Consider the following 20,065-nt stretch of genomic DNA (forward strand, 5'->3'; position numbering starts at 1 on the left):
GCTACCAGTTGATGGGTGGAGAGGGAGGAAGAAAATAAAGAGGAAAAGAAAAGAAAAAAACTTCTGGGAAAACAAACAGTGGTCCTGCGTCTTGGCACTCTTCTCTTAACCCTTTCACTCCCTCCGGCTTGTGGAGAACACAACCTTACTCCGGGCTGCTTCGCCGTCGTGTTTTTTAAACACCACGATGTTGCGTAACTGAAAGTCTCCTGAGGTTTATTCTGAAAGATGAATGACACACTTTCTTTCTTGTTTTTGTTTTTAATAGCATTTTCCTTTTTTATTGCAAATACATATACAAAAGATTCTTTGAAGACAGTACAAATACATGGCGGGATGGGGGAGGAGGCGTATTGGGATCCTCGGGTTCTTTGATATTGAGAGAAAAGGAAATGGAGCTTGCAGAGCAGAAAGAAAAGGGATGGTCCCTCTGGTGATCGCACAAACAAAAAAGGCCTGACAGGAGGAAAAAAAACGGAGCGTTTTCCAGTTCTTTCAGCCATAGTTTAAAGTCAAACTCAAAGAAATTCACAAATAACAAATAAATCGTACACGTTTTCGTAAGATAGCCCACCCCGGACCCTCAGAAAAACACAAATACATACTTAAAATAGACATTTAGATAAGATAAATAAACCAAAAATAAAAGACGATTACAGCGTGTACCTTTTTTCTTCTCTCTAAGTACCCCCTGGGTTGAAAATCTAAATTTAAAAATAAGGGGAAATTATATGCCGTCTACACCGCAAAGAGAACAATTCATTAGTTATAAGAATAGTATGCAAAATAATTACTTTGAAATAAAATTAAAGCTAATAAATAAATAAAGTTTGAAAAACGAGACTTTGACCTGGGCGGGGGGAGGAGGAGGTTGAGGACACCAGCGTGGTGGGAGACTGCAGGGGGGGGGGGAGACCCGAGGGGTCAAAGGTGACTTCCTGTAGCTGTCAAACACACGCCGTTAGACGGTAAGTGTAATCTCAGCTGTGGCACACACACACACACACACACGCAAACACTCGCACATTTATAAAAAGTTTGAGAAAATGTAAAATCCAAGGCACGGAGGGTTGGAAGGGGGGGGGCCGCAGTCTCCCCCTGACAGGACAACACAGCGTTGTGAAACAGAGTCCGTCTCTCTTTCTCTGCATTGCCAACAGCTTTTTTCAATGATCATGACACATTACTTGAGAAGGAAGAAAAAAATTAATTTGACAGCATTAACAGCTTAAATGCAAACCATACTTGCTGAACGGCACCGGGAAAAAAAGAAAAAACGACAACAGAACGTACAGAAGCCGTCGTATGAGATCAAACGGAAAAACCAGACGCCTCACCACCTGCGTGTAGGAGTGTCGCCACTGACCTGGTTTGAAAAATATAAAGCTTTTTGGTTTTTCTATCTACAGGTACAAATAATTACCCAACCCCCTCCCCTCCCTCCACCCCCATGGGTTACAAACTGCCAGCGTATGAAGAAAAGAAAAAAAAAGAGAAAAGAAACATAAACAGTACCTACGGAAATATCGACAATCAATAAGTCCTCACAGAGGATTTTCTTAAGTCTCTCCATCTCTCTAAAAATATATATATTTATAGTTTCTATCATGGTACAATAGCAAGGCACGATGTGAGCCAATCACAAGTCCAGCTCTCCTCTGCGTTGAATTCAAGTGTCTGATTCAAGGGAAGAACTCTCCCTGGAGTAAAGTGTTTTTGGAATGTGAGTTTGTGTGTTTTGATCGGATGTGTGTGGCTGTACATCTCATTGGGTGTGTTTGTGTGTTTGTGTGTGTGTCTGTGTCTGTGTGTTGTCTCTCAGTCTGCCGGGCGGCTCATGGTCTGGTGAGCTGGGTGTAAACCGGAGCCTGCTCCCAGTGCTGCGGGCTGCTCTGCGGGATGGAGGGCACTCCTGTGTTGTCGGCGATGGGCGTGTACATGGGCCTCTGGCTGGGGCTGCCCATGTAGCTGAAAGTCGAGTACAGCCCCGAGCCCTGCCCAGCCCCCGCGTGGCTGTAGTAGGAGGCCGCGGTGCCGCCCCCCTGGTGGTCGGCGTAGTCGTACTGCTGCGCCCGGGAGATGGCCGGGTAGGAGGAGGAGGGGGGGCTGTAGTGCTGCAGGTTGAAGGGGCTGTAGGTGATGTGCTGCGGGGAGCCCTGCTGCTCGCTGTAGTGGCTCGGACTCAGCTGCTCCGTCTTGATCTGGGTCCTTTGCTGGGCCTGAGCTGCCTCTGAGCCGCCGCTGGTCAGGGTGTGCTGCTGTCCCTGCTGGTTCTGGCTTTTGACCAGCCAGGCTGCGGCACCTCCCGCCTGCGGGCTGACAGGGGCGCCACTGCTGATGCTGTAGCTGCCGGTGTAGCTGACCGGCGTGGCGTTGCCAGGGAGGCCCGGGTGGCCATTAGGCGGGAGGTACTGGTCAAACTCGTTGACGTCAAAGGTCTCGATGTGGGAGATGACATCGCTGCTGAGCTCACCGATGTCCACGTCGCGGAAGTCGATGTTGAGCTGGCGCCCGCCGGGGCCTTCGGACAGAGAGCGGATGCCCCCTTCACGCTTTAGGTCCATCTTGACCGAGCTGACATCTGTCTTTGGGGTGGTTGGAGGGGTAGGGGGCCCCTGGGAGCCTGGAAATACAAAAAACAATACAAATGAGCACGTGTTAGGGAAGGAATCCTCTAAATTTCAAACATGGTAGTGTGGGCAGGATTTGGGGCAATTATACAAGCACTGGGGGATAAGTGCAACTACTAGGAAGACCTTTCTCTCCGCTCACCTGAGTGTTCACCCGGAGAGTGCACCTCTCCCATGCTGGAGGCCGGGGAGTCCGCCTGCTGCAGAGCTTTGAAGATGGCAGTAGGAGAAATGTGCGTCTGCTCGCTGCCGTCCTCCGGCTCGCTCTGTCCGTTCTTGACCGACTTCCTCCGCCGGGGCTGGTACTTGTAGTCCGGGTGATCCTTCTTGTGCTGCACCCGGAGCCGCTCAGCTTCCTCCACAAACGGCCGCTTCTCGCCTTCGTTGAGAAGTCTGTTCGAAAGGAATAGCGTTAATGTAATACTTTACTAAAACAAAACATTCCATTTGGAGAAGGGACATAAAGTGTTTTAAACCAAATAACTATTCAGTTTAAACAATAATATAGGTAATAACACAAATTTAAGTTAAGATTCATTGATTAATTCACACACACTGCATCCTAAACCCGTGCGTAAAAAGAGTTTTCACACATACCTCCACAGTTTCCCGAGAGTTTTGCTGAGCTCCGCGTTATGCAGGTGTGGGTACTGATCCGCCAGCTTCCTGCGCGCAGCCTGAGCCCAAACCATGAAGGCATTCATCGGTCTCTTAACGTGAGGCTTGTTCTTATTAGATCCGTTAACGCGCACCGGCATGGGCACCAGAGTCCAGTCGTAGCCCTTGAGCACCTGGGACACGGCTTCGCGGATGCATGCGGGGAACTTATCTTCCTCGTCCTTCTTGAACTCGAGCAGGGTCCCGTCCGCCCGGAGCAGCCCGTTCTCCGACGGCCGGGTGTTCTCGGTGTCGGAGCCCGAGCCGGACGGGCACGGGGAGCCCGCGGAGTCCTCGGACATGCTCGGGCTCGGGGCATCAGAGATACACTTGTCTTGTTCCTCCGTCATCTTCAGGTAAGGGTCGAGGAGATTCATACGCAAAACTGTTCGTTGCCAAAATTACGCGTGAAACGGGTGAGTTCTGAGGGCTCTCACGAGAGGAAGACAGCCTCTGAAAGTCACTTTATCTTTCCAGGATGAGTCTGAGAGAAGTGCACAGAAAACAGCTGATACTCAGTCTCTCTCTCGGCTCCGGTGCGTAAAAGCGATTTGGAGAACGAGTGTCTTTACGCACGGACCTTCGCACCGGTTCCCTGGTCGAGTGCGTCGGTGCAAATGGATCCGCACTTTAAAAATGGCACAAAAACCCAGTCAGCTGATGAGAGTTTTCTCTCAACTGTGCAGGACGAGACGGTGAAAATGCTCCGTTCCAGTCTCCGAGTACAATCCCCAGGACGCGCGAGTGCTTTGAACTGAGAGCGTTGTGCGTGCAGCGTTTATAAGAGCGTTACCATGCCGCACAGGAAAGCCCGAACCTGATTGGCTGGCAACGTGTGACGCCAAAGTGGAGGAATTTGATCTCTCCCTCTTAACCAGCATAGAAAACACAGAGACACTTTCTCTAACACGCACACACCACGCGCGCACACACACACACACACGCGCGTGCGCTCGCTGCCCTCCAGCCAGTATATTCTGCATGCTGTTTAATTCTGCTGCTGGATTATTTTATATATCTACACATAATGTATAAGGAAAGAGTGATTTCATTAAAACATATACTCACTTTTTTTTATGTCATGGCCATCTTTAAACTCCAACTGGCCAAAAAGGATAATTCTATCATGAAGGGATGAAGCAAAGAAAAAAAAAAATCTGTTAACTATGTTATTTATAACATCTGACATCCTAACCAGCATTAGCAGTTTTCTGATCCTACTTTTAAAACTTTTAGTTTCTTTCTCCACACTGGTACACACTGGTACCTACAAATACATAATCTCGCCAATAGGGGGAGACAGCAGACCTCTCTCCTGTTGCTGAGAGCAGGAGGAGGAGGAGGAGGAGGAGGATGGAGGGGCAGCTCCACAAGCTGCACTAGTGCAACAGTTGCACTCACGACACCAGCTTCTGATTATTATTTTTCTATCGCTCACCTCATATCCAACAACTGAGCAATAATCTGGTGCATTTGTCCAGATCGCCAACTGATCGACTTCTGACTTCACCTTTTCACCAAACGTTCTTTAATACATTTTTGCCTTCCTTTTTTGAATTATTCAGATATTTGCGTCTTTACTGCCAATATATCTGCAGCATCGGAACCCCAGTCTGTTAAATGTGCTTTTAATTTATCAACCAAGGAACAGAGTTTCCATTTTTTTTCATTTGGGAAACAATCACTTCTTTACTTTTTTGTTTCCCTCACTTGTGAAAAAAGTATTCAGATCCTTCACTAAAAAGTCCCATTACTTCAATATGAAAACACTACAACTCCAAGCATAAGTTGTTGTTGCTGGTATTGTCTTTTGTCCCGTAAAGGGTCGCCCCAGCAAAACGTCATCTACGTGTTTGTACTGTTTTTTTTCCCCTTTTTTAAAAATGCTGGATGTCCTTGGGTTCAGGGGAGCTGGGGATCGAACCACGGACCCTAGGAAAACAGCAGACAACCTGCTGTCCCACCCGAGCCAGACCCCCACTCAAACAAGTCCTAATTTAAGTCATAATCTCAAACAATTTTCATTAGTACGACTTTTGGAAGTTACATTACTAGAAATATCAATATTGTGGTGTTATTACTAATGTGTAGGAAGCATTTTAATGTTGTAGCAGGTTGGCTGAGATACTTTAACTACTTTACATACGGCTGAACAGTTAAATCTATAAAAAAAACGTAATACATTGATCACAGGTTTTACATGTGAAATATTAACTTGGGATGTTACTAGTGGGCCTAACCAATAATGCATGGAGAATTTTTTTTTCAACATTTCCCTTTAAAATGGAGTGTAGGTAGAAAGTTGCAGAAAATGGAAAAACTGCTAAAAAAGTACATACAGTACTGAAGTAAATGTACTTAGTTACTTCTCCACTGCTGTCAACTATGAATGAATCAACATGAGTGATTTTAGTTTTTTAGAATACACACGGACACACGGACACACACACACACACACACACTGCCTTTGTCCTCTCTCTGGAGCCCAGCAGTGCGACTCTGCAGTCGGGGTAACATGAAGTGTTCTGCTGTGGTCACCGATGGTAACCGGCCTACACACACGCCCCCTTTGATTGTTTATTATGCTTTGTGGAGATGTGGAAATGTAAATCTCAGTTCAGGCTAATGTGGACAACATGTGCTACCTGAAGTCGCTTTTAATAGCTCACAGATGTCAGGTAGAGCTAATTTCGCTGCCGCTCGCTCCGTCCCGATGGAGCTGCACAAGGAGACACCACAAGCCACAGATAGAAATTTATTTTGCTTTTTCTTTTCTCCCTCCCCCTTTTCTCTCTGCGCTGAGAAGAGAATACAGCAGTCTCCTGGTGCTGTAGCGTCGCTGTGTTCCTGGGCTAGCGTTTAGCGTCCGACTGCTCATACTCCGAATCACTCAGTAATTCTTTCACTCCCTGAGCAATTAGGCCTGCGGTTCCAAAACACTACAGCCTAACATCGCCGACTCCTTCAGTCCCCTGCAAGTTTATTTACATGAGGCATGCTTATTTAAGACGCTCACTTTGAACACAAATAGAAGGGAGCAGTTTGGCTCTGCGTTCGTAGGTTGTGGGACAGCAGTGCGGTCGCGTGCGCGCTCCTCGCTGTTACACAAGGGCCACCGAAAATGCAATCGTGTTTGCTGGTGGAGCAACACAGGCGTGAACACGTTGACTCACGGAGCTGCGGCGCAGGGGGTGGAAAACATGCTGTTGCTATTGACAGAGTAAATATGGATAATGGAGCTCTGCGAAGAAGAGACGGAAAAATCAGGAGAGTATCTGGAAGGAGAGAACGGAAGAAGGATGATGGCGATAATGAGAAAAATAAGAGTTGGGAAGAAAACCAAAAAAGCGAGTGAACCCTGTCTGTGTACGGCAACAAGCAGCCGCCCAGTTGTCACACACATGTTTGTACACACACATTGACAGGAGATATGACCTTCACGCCCACTTGGCAACTTGTCCAAAAACTAATAAAAATGATTCACAAACATATGGTTGAATACATTCCTTCTACACATGTCACACAGTCAAGTTCAACTGATACTTATGACAACTGTAAGATAAAAAGTCTGTTCTACTCAACTCCCTAAAGTGAATATTTGTCGATCTGGAATTTTCACAAATTGTCCTACTTGAATTGACCGCGTTTAATCAACCAATTGAATCCATTGAATTCTGTCCGACAGCCTAGTTTGTCTGTGGTTTTAAAGTGGCTGCAGGACAGTGTCGTCCATTCTGTGGTGGTTTACGTGGCCAAAGATGGTGAGAGGAAGGAGGAAGGAAGGCAGGCAACAGGGAGAGGTCTTGGGAAACTTCTCATCTTGACTTGAAGCTACAGCGTAAAAAATCTGAGCAAACAGTCAGAGTCAACTGCTAAACTCTTGTCTGCTTTTCTTTTGGGAGGGTACAAAAACGTATGTTCACATTTCTAATACACATTCTGTTTTGAAGGTGCAATGTTTGCCATTTTTAAACATCAGTATGTTAATAACGAATAGTGCAGTGGTTGTTTGAATCCTGCCTGTTTGGAATTGGCTGTTTGTTTGCCCTGTGCGGATGCTGGTTGCAGATTTCTTTCCTAAACTGTTAAAAAGGACCTGCAGTAGTTGAGCCACATCAGAAGTAACGAGCTGCTGCTGGACTCCACAGAACCCTGAAGCTGCACAAAGAGCGCTTCACCTTTTTATTCAAAGTTCGGTGCAGGACCCCGAACTGGAGAATCAGTTGTCGCTGCTGATGTCACGATCATCAATCTCACTTACGCTGATGTGTCCTAGCCACCGCTGCTACAGAGCGCTGGTCGCCTATTTAATTCAAAGTTCATTAATTTAGAACATACTTCATGTTTATATCGCACCAAAGTCAACAGTGCAACCTCTTTGGCTCTTAATAATACATATGCCAAGCATGAAGGCGATAAGATGAAGAACTCTTGAGATATGCGTTCCACATACAGACAGACAGCCAGAGATTTGGACATATTACATATTATATACAATTCAAAAAGGGAAGTAGGCCTCCTTGTCGAATTCCAACAATTAGGGGTGTGTTTGCGTGTTATTTCAAGATTGTACCCTCACTGCCAACTTCTCAACTGCTGCACCATAATTGCCACTTTGAATCCATTTTTCCAATATACTCTTCTTCCCCTTACAATAGAGCGCTCCATGTGTTTGCATTATTTCACAATCTTGGCTCCGAAAAAGCTCAGCCCGAGGTGATTGTTGGTAAACAGCAGAGAGGGGATTTTGTTGCAGTAAAAGTTAGATATGATGCAACGGCTGTTTTGATAGATTTTGGAAAATGATTTTGGGTTGTAACTTTTCAAGCCGTTTCTGATTGACATGTTCACTTTTGCTTCAATCGCTTCCCCAGAAATGATGTTTTTAGTTGTAGCCTAATTCCAGATGTGTAAATCTATGGGCACAGCTCATGTTCTGAGAGCCAACAACATGAAAAATTACTGGCATAACAAAATACTTACTTTAACACAAACCATGATCTTTCCCTGACTTAAACCAATATGTCACCAAAATCTTAAACATAACCTTGTCACAATATAAATATATATATATTTTTTTAAGTTTATCAATGGCACATCTCCTGCTACTGTAGAGCAGTCATTCTGTAAGTATGTCCCTGATAACTGACAACTCACCAACCAGAGTTTTGGAGGCAGTAGTCAGGGCAGGAATTGCATCTGTCTGTGCCAGTGCTCCAGAGAAAACAGCCTTAACCATGAAAAAGTGTGACAAGCTAAGCTAGCTATAGAAACAGCACCAAGCCTGGATGAGACTGATAGAACTGCACAGGCTGTGTTGAATGGACGTACAGAGAAGCTATTAGGTCCATAGGATAGGTTCATCATAGAGCAGGTCTATTTCCTGCTTGTTGCAAAACCGCCACAACCTTTGCTTTTTTCGAAAATGTTTGTTGTTTACATGCTTCTGCAAAATGCTTGACATTCTAACTTGCTAAAGTTGTTACCACTCAATTTGCATAGCAGCTGTAATGGCAGCAGTACGAGTATAGGAGAGGATCAGAGGTGTTCAAATACGTCAAAGCGATGGAGAGAATCTGAGGGAAGCATCTCATCGCTCTGAGCCTGCAGCCTTCAGATAGGTGCGATGTGCCATTCTCAGAAGGTTCGGAGTGATTAATGGTCGCCTTGAGCCCGTGTGTGTCTGTTCCTCTGTGATCTGAGCGTCTGGGCACCGGGTGTCTGTTGACTCAACGTCATTCTGCTCCTCATGCTGTTTAAACAACACTTAGGAAAGACCCAGGAACTCCAGAGGAGGATCGCTCTCCCTACCATCCATCACTGACCCGATCCCTGTTGCCTGACTCTCAATACCCCGTGCGTCAGTGTCTTTTTTTTAACTTCAGATTCAATATTTCACTTTATCTCCATTTTTGCTTTCAAAAGCAAAAATCGAGGCCGAGATTCAACTTAGATTCTTCCTTTGAAAAAGTTCGACACTCTCCCCTCAGACTAAATCCAGCAGAAAGCAGATCTGAGCACTTTATGCCCCTGGACACATTGCTCAGCATTCTGAGTTGTTGCTGATTAAAATATGTGCATTAGCCGATCATACCACACTGTACGAGAGGTTGGGAAAGCGAGAGGAAACCCAATCCACACGGGCAGAGTCGAAAAAGCCGCAGAGGAGTACCTTTTCCCTCCGAAGATATGGCTTGTGCAAACAGCCCTCGCTTTAACAATAACAATGGTCTCACCCAGCCAGGCCAAGCTAACTAATGACAGATCCACACCTTAATGCTGAGCAGTTGTTTGGGTTTAGGCGAGGGAGGATGTGTGTGTGTGTGTGTGTGTGTGAGGGGTTGGTTTTTGGGGGGGGGAAAGAATGGCAGTTGTCAGCGGGTGGCTCGTGCCACTGGAAAACTCCCCCTCCTCCCGTGGACCGAGAGCAAGCACCCATGATCCGGGCGGAGATCGAGGGAGAAAACCTCTGACGCAGCGAAACGCTACTCTTGAGTCGAGGCAGCGCGGGAAGACCAACTATAACGCAGCACATTTTTATGGCTTATTGAATTGTGCAGGAGGCAGGATGAGGTTGTGAGGGAGAAGGGGGGGGGGGGCATACTTCTAAAATTATTCCTTGGTGCGTTTCTGGTTCTCTCTGTTTTGTAACAGTGACAGTTTGTGTCCCGGCCAGAAGCTCAATTTCCCCTCTCGGTCCCTCTCTGTCTTTACATTGGCGGCTCATGGTAATTGGCGCCTCGCAGTGTAATGATGTGATGTTTTCGATGGCTCTTCAATGTCAGGTGGAGGCTGAGCTCAGCTGCATGTACATGGCAACATCACAAGCAAACAGTGAGCATCTCTTTGCAACCAGTAAGATGCCTCAGCAAAATGATATGAATGTATTGAATTGCATATAAACTGTAAAAATGTCCTTAATGTGCAGTTTTCTGATGTGTCGGTTCAAGGCCATTTTCAGTTCTGCAAACCTGAAACAAATTCTAAAGTAAAAAAGTCTCTTTAAACTCAGGTAAGATCTCCACAGAGCAGCAGAACAGGAAGTTAGATACAGAGCTATATACATGTAAATGCAAATCTAAACTCAAGCTCTAACCCTAACCCCTCTTTTTCTGGAGTTATCAACCACATGTCATCCAGTGTTAAATCTATAGAATGGATCCATCTGTGGTTTTAAACGTTAAGTAAGCCTGCTTTATCGGAGGAACAGCAAAAGCTGCAGGGGATGATTGATAAGTTCGTGGCCAAAGGTCGAGGGAGATGAATTGTGCAGAATCTGATGCATGTGAAGTTCAACACTTTGAGTGATCATGCTGAAAGTTTAAACTTGAAGAACAACCTCTTTTTCTTGTAAATGGGTAATTGAAAATTGCAAGTCAGCACTATCTGAGTACATGGAGAGCAGCGGTCGAAAGGGCTCATTACCCAAGGAACTCCATGATGACAAGGAGTCAACACTAGGTCTGACAGCATGGTGAAGAAATGGACAACTGAATTCAAACACAGTGATTGAATTTAGAAAGTGACTCCCATCTTGGATGAAGTCATTCTTGGCACACGAGAGATATTATCAAGATCCATTTTCTACAGTGACGGGGACTTTGTAAAAAATAAATGTGCAAGGTTTTCTAAAATTGATTCCTATATTTTAGGCCATGAATTTATCAATCCCCCTCTGTAGTCAACTGACATTGAGTTTAGACTTTTTGTTGAAGTTAATTCTTATGTTCTGCAAAGCTGCGCATTTAGTTTGCTGAACGATTCCGTTTCAGGTGTTTGTTTTGTGCATGTTGACTCACTTGAATAGAACTGAGCCATTGTTAATTTTTTTTAGAATAGTCCAATCTGAGATGAAAAGTGGAGATACTTCTTAATCCTCCAGCTACACACATTTCACAAAAACACAGTACAATTAAAGCAAAATGAAGTATATCAGTGACCTTAGAAGGATATGGATGAAAATAACAACTTTGATTCCGTGATGTCCTAAAATAGACGTGAAATGCACATATTACTGTATGTATATGTACTATATACACCAAATATTGAAGTAAGAGGGTAATGTGTAAATTCAATCATTTCTTGAACGTGATCCAAAGCCGCTTCCTCCATCCTGTCACTCTTCCATTTTTGCGGTCCCACAGAAACTGTTCATTCTTCCTGCACAGTCTCCCTGCACAGAAACACTGGGATCGACTTAATGAAACAGTGATGATATCTCAGTGCTTTGGCTGGCTCGCCTCAGCTGCGTCCCTCCACTCGAGCCTCCATCCTGCTCTAACCGCAGCCATCCGGATACAAAGACCACTTTTAAAGGAGGAAGGTCTTAAGTCCTTTTTTTAAATGTCATAGATTGTAAGTTGCTACACAGAAAAGCCATTTTTGCAAACAGGGGCTGGAATACAGTACATGCATCTGTCAAGTGGCCTATTATTATTATTAGTTCTGCAGAACGTTTATATATATATATATATATATAAAAGTTTGTTTTTTATTTATTTACTTTACTAATGCAGTGCCTGTTTTAAACCACCCTATTTTGAATGGGCTGTTTGCTTGGCCTGTGTTAATCCTCTGGAGCTACTTCACAATATACTGTCACTTTCTATCGTTTGTGTCCAGACTTTTTTATAAACATCTATGTTGCAGAAGGAAGTTAGGGGCTCATCCTACCTGGTTTATCTGCAATGAAGATTTATATATAGTCAAAGTTAAACCGATTTTTTGCATTATTACTGTTCACCTGTGTGGTTTATGGATATGTTTTATGATTGATCGACTGTAACTGCTGTTATATTATCATACATTACATGATCTTAAGATCCAAGTTCACAACTTTTCAACGTAATTAAATGTAATTAAGCTCAATAGAAAAGCATCACAGATGGCACAAATTGGCAAACAGGAAGTGATTCTGGGACTGTTGTTGCCATGACTGAGAACAGCGACTGTCTTTCTGTGTCTGTCAGTCTAATATGGTGAAATAAAATAATGAAATCATCAAAATGATCTGGTGGTGATTTTGACTCCCGGTTTGACCCAGTTACTGACCACTGCTGCACTTTATCAGAGGATGTAGACATGTTCAACTCGGTCCACACACTGAAGGCACGCTGGCCCACCCCCACTGACTGCTACAGAGCGCTGGTGGACTGTTTATTAAATGTTTATTGATATTGAACATATCACATGTCCAAATCTCCCCAAACTTTGCACTGCACTTCCCCTGGCCAGTCACAATAGACATGCATCGTGTGAGAGCGATAAGATAAACGGTTCGTGAGTCATGCGTTCCACATACAGACAGACGTTTGTGGAATTTGTACGTAGATATATGATATTAATGACTGCACCAGACATATACCCTCAAAATAAATATATTACACACATCAGGTCTTACCATCTCAAATTTACGGTTGTGTTATCAATGTATTATTATATAAAATAATTCTGCTCTGTCAATATTCGATTTGTGTTGAAAGACAAAAGTTGAGAAATCCCAGCACCGTTTTTAACATACTTTTCCTATTTAAACCAATAAACATGTGGCGTGCTGGGGACCACACGCTGTAACAATGTGAATACAGCATTACGTCATGTGCGAGTGTGTGTTCGAATGAGCACAAAGCACATTTGCTGTTTGTGTGTCCAGTGGTACCGGGCCCACTTTGAACCCCCGTTTGGTTTTGTGAATGTGCTGTTGTAAAACAAGCCAGCTGTGGTACCATGTTCAGCCCTGATTCCCCACATCTGGACTCATCACCTCATGAGCTTCCACATTGTCAAAGTCATCCCCCCTGTTTCCTGATCATTTAGTTTGGAATTACCAAACTAAGCTTCCCTGAGCAGAGTTTATCTCACAAAGCTTTGTGTGATTGTCTCCATGAGGCACAAACCGGCTCCAAATAAGATTCAGATGGGAGCCGACGAATCCATTGTCAGGAATCACTTGTTACCTCCACTTTACCTTTGAAACCAACCATTGACTTGTGAGGTTTGATTTGAATTCATCAAATTATTTGTGAGGTCATGGCCGGTGGGGCTTTAAAGGGGTATTACGTAGTAAATGACACAAGCATCGCCATAAGAAGTTGCAAACCCCTACATCTGTTTTCGTCATTGAAACCAGCAGTGAAATTTCCTAATATAACATCACATTTGTGTTGCCACAATTTAGCTGAAAGACTAGTTCTCTACTACCAGCTAAAAATGTACGCGCATCAATTAGCTGTCAATAAAATAATCCAATGAATGGTTTACGTTATACGGCACAATAACTAACAATTACCCATGTTGCATTGCTCTAAGTAGGAAATAAGATTGGTAGTTACTCTGCTGAGTCTAAATGTTCTCTCAACATTTAAGACAGAATCACACCCTAGTCCATTTAGGCCCAGTAATACTGTACATCTGTGCTTGATATGTCCCCCACTGTTTTCTTAGTGCCAGTGTTCTCTGCCCATACTGGTCATATGTCTTTCTTTACATTGGATAATTGCCACTGTCCCCTCTCTGACCTGTCTCGCCTGTATTACATGTGGCAATAGGAAATTGTCCAGTCCGATTTTCTGTCATGCTGCTGCCTTCACAGTCAAAGGGGGGACAACAGTGTTCACTGAGAGGTCATCAGTTTATCAGGTACATGGTTTTATCTTAAGTAAAACGTTCTTTTTATATACAAATTCTGATTAAATGTTGGTATTGAGACTTCAAAAATCAAAAGCAACATACTTCAATAAAGAATAAATATATGCAAAACGTAAAGTAGAAGTAAACACAAGTTGAGGTAACAAGAGTGCAAAGAGCATACTATAGCAGGAAAGTGTCTGATGTAGATAAGTTTGATAATTCGTATAAATAATGCACATTATGCGTTATGCACATAAAATCAGCTGATATGATTGTTGTATCGAGAACATGATAGCAAGGCAGCTTTATTTATGTAGCCTATTTCAAACAAGGACTCAATTCAATGTGCTTCACCTCGGCAACAAAATTAATTAGAAAGATGTTCAACAACAATAAGCAATACAAATGAGAAAATATACACAATATAACTAACCTGTTCAAATACTTTTCCTGCCATGTCCCCAATACATGCCAAGAAAATACAAAGCTAAGGAGATCATCTACATAAGCGGCAGTTCTGCGGATTTATATTGAAGTAGCACTAATCAGTTTTCACTTGGGAGCAGAACTCAAGCTGAACACAAAACACATTCGACACACTCATTTATGCCTTTATTCACAAAAATAGGTACGTCGATTTTGTTGTTGAGCAAAACATCCACTAGAGGGCAGCACATTGAGTTTCTGACAACAAAGAGTTTCTTTTTTTGTCCGTATCCGTAAGCTGTCGGAAGACTTGCACAAATACGAACAAAATTAACGCAGAATACGGACAGTAGGCTCAAACCGTTTTGGTATATGTATCTAATGTTGAGCATATATGAGCCTTTACAGGGTCATTTGTCATGAGAGGACGGTGCAGATAATATGCACCTTCTATCCTACTGGTTGGTGTTGTTTTACCAGTCTTTAAATTATTGTGGGCGTGCTGATGACTGTTAATAGCCTTTGTGGGGAATTGTAATTTAAAGTAGGTGGTATATTTTTAACGAAAAATAGGTTGTGCTATCACTCGAGTTGAGATAACAGGATGTGTCGAACAAGAAAATTCGAAATGATTTGGACTAATCTGATCCTGGTTGGATGGTAGGTTTTATATGTATATAAATACTGACTTACAAAGGTGAAGATAATTCAAAGGTTGTCGTACCCAGCTTTCTCTGAGCTGCACACATGGCTTGCAGCTACTTAAGGATCCGTTTCACGTTTCACTTTCTTAGATTTCAAGCCAGTGACCATACCCAAAATGTAGGCAAACACGGTGAATCCACAGGGTCGTAATTACAGAGGATGGCACAGTCTTTTCTTAAGCTGCCTCAATTTGCGATTAAGGCGGAAAAGATGGATGTATTTTTCACATCAAAACCTTGCCAAGTGCCGCTTTAAGGCCCAGTCTGTAGAATTCAGGAACCATACTAAGCCCTGGTTTGCTCAATACTTGAAACAGTGAGCTGAGCTGCTCATCGCACCACTGAGGCTCGTAATTAAAAATCTCCAGTTACTTCCTCCTTACCCCTGCTGACCCCGGCCTCGTGTCTCAACTGTGCCCAGGGCCAGTGAGCCGCCTCTGGGGAACCACAGGAGGAACTTGGCCTCAGACGCTGGATGGAGACCGGACGGCGTTGGGAAGTAATGGGGATGTTGACTCAAGGGTGACGAGGGTGGGCGGACGCGGCCGCCGAGGAAGAACGTGCCAGGTAAACACTCTGCAGCCATGATGCCAGACTATCCTTGCTTATGATGCCAGTGTGTAGGCTGCCATGCCGGGGGGAAAAAGCGGAGGTTTGATTGTGGCTGAAGTGAATGAATGAATGAATGAGAAGAAGAGTGAGTCGGACAGGAACTCACTGAAAGCGATCGTGTTTCTGTCTCTGGGGTTGTTATTAAAGCGGCATCTAACACCCAGGAATGCAGGAATGTCCGCTGACGTCTGTCTCATCGAGGTAGCGAGGACGAGACGAGGTGGAGAAAGTGTCAGTTTGTTTCAGGAAGGAACTGATACAGCAGGGCCCATCTGAGGATTCAAATATTGCAGCTCTGAAGAAACACCGACACAAGGAACAGAAGAGGCACACGGAGAGTGTGACAAAGGAAAAAAAAAAGCAAAACCTTCAAATTAAACCTTGATCTAATAATGGCAAAACCATTGATGGCAAATGACCCCTGGGCTAAAGCTAACACTGGCCCCCTGTCACTGGGTCCTGCTCCTTGAGTACCAGGCCTCTGTGGTGAGTGAGTGGTGGAGTAGCAGAGGGCCATACATACAGTAGGCACTCTGTCTATCTCATAGGCTCATTCAGCCATGCGGTTTTGGCACGTCCAGCGGCGATGTAGGTGGCTGCGAGTGAAGATACGGAGGCCCACGTGTGCCAAGCTTAAGAATTCAATTTACCCCTGCCGGTAGGACAGTTGCACATTGAGTCTGTGTGTGGAGAGGGTGAAAGTCTTGGCTTATTGCAGCTAATCCCTCACCTTTAGCCCGCACTTGGCATTGTGTGGCGCCCCGTATTTTTCATGCAACCCAAGTTTGAGGGTCTAATAAGGAAGTCTCTGCCTAAGCTTCTGCAAACAGCGCAGAAAAGCACCCCCTATCAGCTGACTGGCTGAGCAGCGAGGAGGAACAACAGACTACTCCAGTAACGGTGTTACTGCTCACATGCATACCGACACAGGCCCTATTCCCAAGCGTCAGCCAAACATATATCAGCACTGTTTCATATCAAAGACCTTTATTTTGGCAATCACCAGTGTTTGCTTGGAATTAGCACTTTTTAATAAACTCATTTGGTTCTGTACATAGTGTTAACGCACAGGAAAAACACCAGCTAAAACCTTTTGACGTCTGTCTGGGTAATACGGGCTTATAGGAAGCTTAGACAACTTCCCATAAGACAACATAGAGTCGGGCAGGGTTTTGTAGCACAAATGCCCTTTGTAGGGGACACACAGAGCGGGCTCTCTTGTAGTCTTGAAGGAGAGAAAATGATCCCAGAAAGGGGGTGGTGGGTGGTGGGGGGTTGTCGCAGTTGTGGAATAAGTATCTTAGAGTTATTAAAACTATCAGTGCCACCATGTAAAAATACTGTGTTCTGAGTAAAAGTACTTATTCACAATTCTTCAAGCAAAGGTATGTAACTTTTACCAGCAAAATGCACTAAGAAAAAAATAGAGGGCCAAACAATCCTCAGCATGATTTTCGAGTTCTTATTGTAGAAAAAAAGAAAATAAAGTGGTCTAACAAACTATTTGATTTATTTGGCATAAAACATGGTTAAAGAAAGTGAAAAAACACTCATGGATCCACGACTTAATCTGCATCCATCCCCAAATGTATTGGGTTCTTCCCAATGAATTCCCCCAAACCAATCGGTTTGGTATTTTCTTTTACTACTGCAAAGAAACAAACCAACGAACTAATAATACAAACCGACAAATGGACACAGGTTAAACCATTAAACCCTTGCTTATTTCAGTTCACCCCTTTTCAGAGCGCGGCTACGGTGCCACTACGCTTTGAAACCCATTCTTTTCAATGGCCTGCAGTACGCAAGGACGTTCTTTTTTTTTTTTTAGAACCAAAGCTTTCAGCCAGGCACAGAGTAAACAACCAAAGATAAGCTGATATTGTGTGTGTCTGCAGAGTCAAATTATATGAGTGTACGTGTATATTGAGACCTTGGGATGAAAGCCGTATCATGGAAATACATTCTAAGTCAAGCAGGCATGTCAGGTGTGTTTGTAAAGTCAGGTAACTTGTTGTAGGGAAAATGTTAAATCTACATGATACAGCCTATTGTGCTCTCACACAAACCATGGGTAGTAGAGGGCTAGGGCTGCGCTAATCACTTTCTCTGAAAGGGCCTTTACTTGGTCTGGTATGACCGGTGGCTAATTAAGTGGCTAATTGTGGCTAATGTCAACCAACTTAATATAGACAATGCTGTGTAGGTGACATTACGTATGTTGACTTGAGGACTTTGTGACTCTAATCTACTTCTGTAACTGTTAAAGTTAAGCTTTGGGAAAATAAATATGTCAGTTCCAAGAATGGAGCAAAATCGAAAACAATTTTGGCAGAAGACATGTTTGTCCTGCTTGTGTTCCCATTCCATTTAATCTCTTATGGTTTCAGTTTAGCAGAAGTAAGTGTCATTTAAACGATACCTTGTGTTACACCAGCTCACATTATTTCATTGTTTTTATCACAAATACATTTGGATCCAAGCAGCATTGAATGTTTTGGCTGGTTGAGCTTATTAACTACTTTATGCACTTTTTGACAGTTTGTTTCAGTAAAATTCACCATGTTTTGTATGCTAATCACATTTTAACATGTAATTGAGTTGGTATATTGATAACAGATTGCTCCCAGATAACAATAGTGAGTAAAAAGTGAATGAAAAATAAAGAATATCTGTCTGGAATCTAGTGGAAATGAGGCTTTAAGTAGAATAAAAGTTGGAGTCTATGTATGAAGTGGTATGAAATGGAAATACTTGAGAAAGGAACCCTAATAACTGTACTCAAGTACAATACTTGATTAAATGTACTTAGTTACTTGCGACCACTGATGCTGACCCCAGACTGTATTTTCAGTTGCATTGTAATTAAATACATCTAAGAAAGAGTTATCTGTCTCACAGATAAAGATTTAGCCTCTACAGTAGCCGTTACTGTACTGATCTGAATTTGCATTGGCCAAGAGATTTTCTTAAATAAAGGTATTTTTCAATTTATTTTCCGTGTTTATCCTTTCCCCTTCTGAAAATAAAGCTTGAAACCTTTTAACGTGGTGGTTGAGTATCAGGGTTCTGACGTTACCTCAGACCCATGTGTGGCTCGTCCCCCTCTCCTGCCGGTGTGTGTACACTGAGGCGGTGCCAGAGCCACGCTGTGCAACTCTTCGATGTGCTCTTCCATTCTGTGCCGTGCTGTCCTGTCCTGTGCCGCGATGCCGGCTCCTCGCTAGGTGCCAAGTGATTTTTATCACTGTGAAAACAGTCTCCTTCCAATCTCAACCCTCTCAGGAGCATATGAATACACTTTACACTCACACGAAGGAAAACAGGTAACTTGAGACCGGGCTTGGGGCGAGAGCTGAGCCTGCAGGTAAAAAGGGCTGCAGTGTGTCAGCGTGTGTGCAGTGTGGCATCTGACTGAGTGTGTGTTGGACTTGTTCACACTCATGGACAGTGTTTTTTATGAACAGAGGTGTGTCTGCACAGTGTATATGTGCTTCAGTTTTAATGCTGCATATACAGTCGGCCCTCCATTTTTGTCAGAATTGGTGAGTGGCCTGACATAAAGTAAAGGTAAAGCTCTTTTTTGAACCGTTACTTATCCATGATGTGTCAACTGGGCAAATTTGACCTTTTCTGGCGGCGCCCTGTGTCACATTCACTTATTGACCCATGAGAGCGATGCAACCTGAGCTTCTGCTTTCTGCCTCACCTCCGCAGTCTCATGCACCACGTCTCACTGACGGCTGAGGCTGCTGAAGAGAGGGATGGTATTACCTTTATTTTCTATCTGGGCTTATTTCTATCTTCAGTTTCTTGCTTAATAGAGATTAAAAATGAGATTGAATTAATATTTCTCTCCCGAGACACCCAAGCACCATGACTTTGCATGATGTTGATTTGTCAAAATGTTAACAAATTGGCTGTATGCTAACAAATATTTACTGTATACATTTTCAGTTTAGCCCAGATTAATCAGTCAGTTCAGGAGTCAGTATTTTTACCTTGTGTTTTGATATAGAACAATGTCGATTCGATAAGAAATACCACTCTGTAAAGTAGATGTTTATAGCTGTCAAAATGTCTATTTCCACAAGCGGAAGCTTTATAAACAGATTGGGATGACAATATAGTAAAATATAGCTCTGATTACATAAAATATTCAAAGGGGGAAATTATAAATGTTGACATCCTGTACGTGAATGAGATCTTGTTTTTCCTGCTTACAACTATCAACTATTCTCATATTTATAAACTACTCATTACAATCCATTAATTCCTATATATAATTAGTTTGTTGTCACATTTTTATCGCCTTTAACTCCATCTTTACTATGATTCCCGTTATATTTAAGGTCTTTTGAAGAACCAGTGTGTAGGATTCAGTGGCATCTGGTGAAAAGCCCTCCC

At 43.5% G+C, this 20,065-nt stretch overlaps 1 protein-coding gene across 1 annotated transcript; it reads right to left on the bottom strand.

The window, feature by feature from the left end:
* Positions 1-247: 247 nt before the first annotated feature.
* Positions 248-4,026, bottom strand: sox9a (SRY-box transcription factor 9a). The gene is made up of 3 exons (XM_035146557.2): positions 3,228-4,026; positions 2,773-3,023; positions 248-2,623 (listed from the first exon to the last, which is right to left on the bottom strand). Exons 1-3 carry the CDS (start codon positions 3,662-3,664, stop codon positions 1,836-1,838), a joined length of 1,476 nt encoding a protein of 491 aa, XP_035002448.1. The 5' UTR covers positions 3,665-4,026; the 3' UTR covers positions 248-1,835.
* Positions 4,027-20,065: the final 16,039 nt, after the last annotated feature.

Source organism: Hippoglossus stenolepis, chromosome 21 (genome assembly GCF_022539355.2).
Source record: "Hippoglossus stenolepis isolate QCI-W04-F060 chromosome 21, HSTE1.2, whole genome shotgun sequence".
Classification (NCBI taxonomy): domain Eukaryota; kingdom Metazoa; phylum Chordata; class Actinopteri; order Pleuronectiformes; family Pleuronectidae; genus Hippoglossus; species Hippoglossus stenolepis.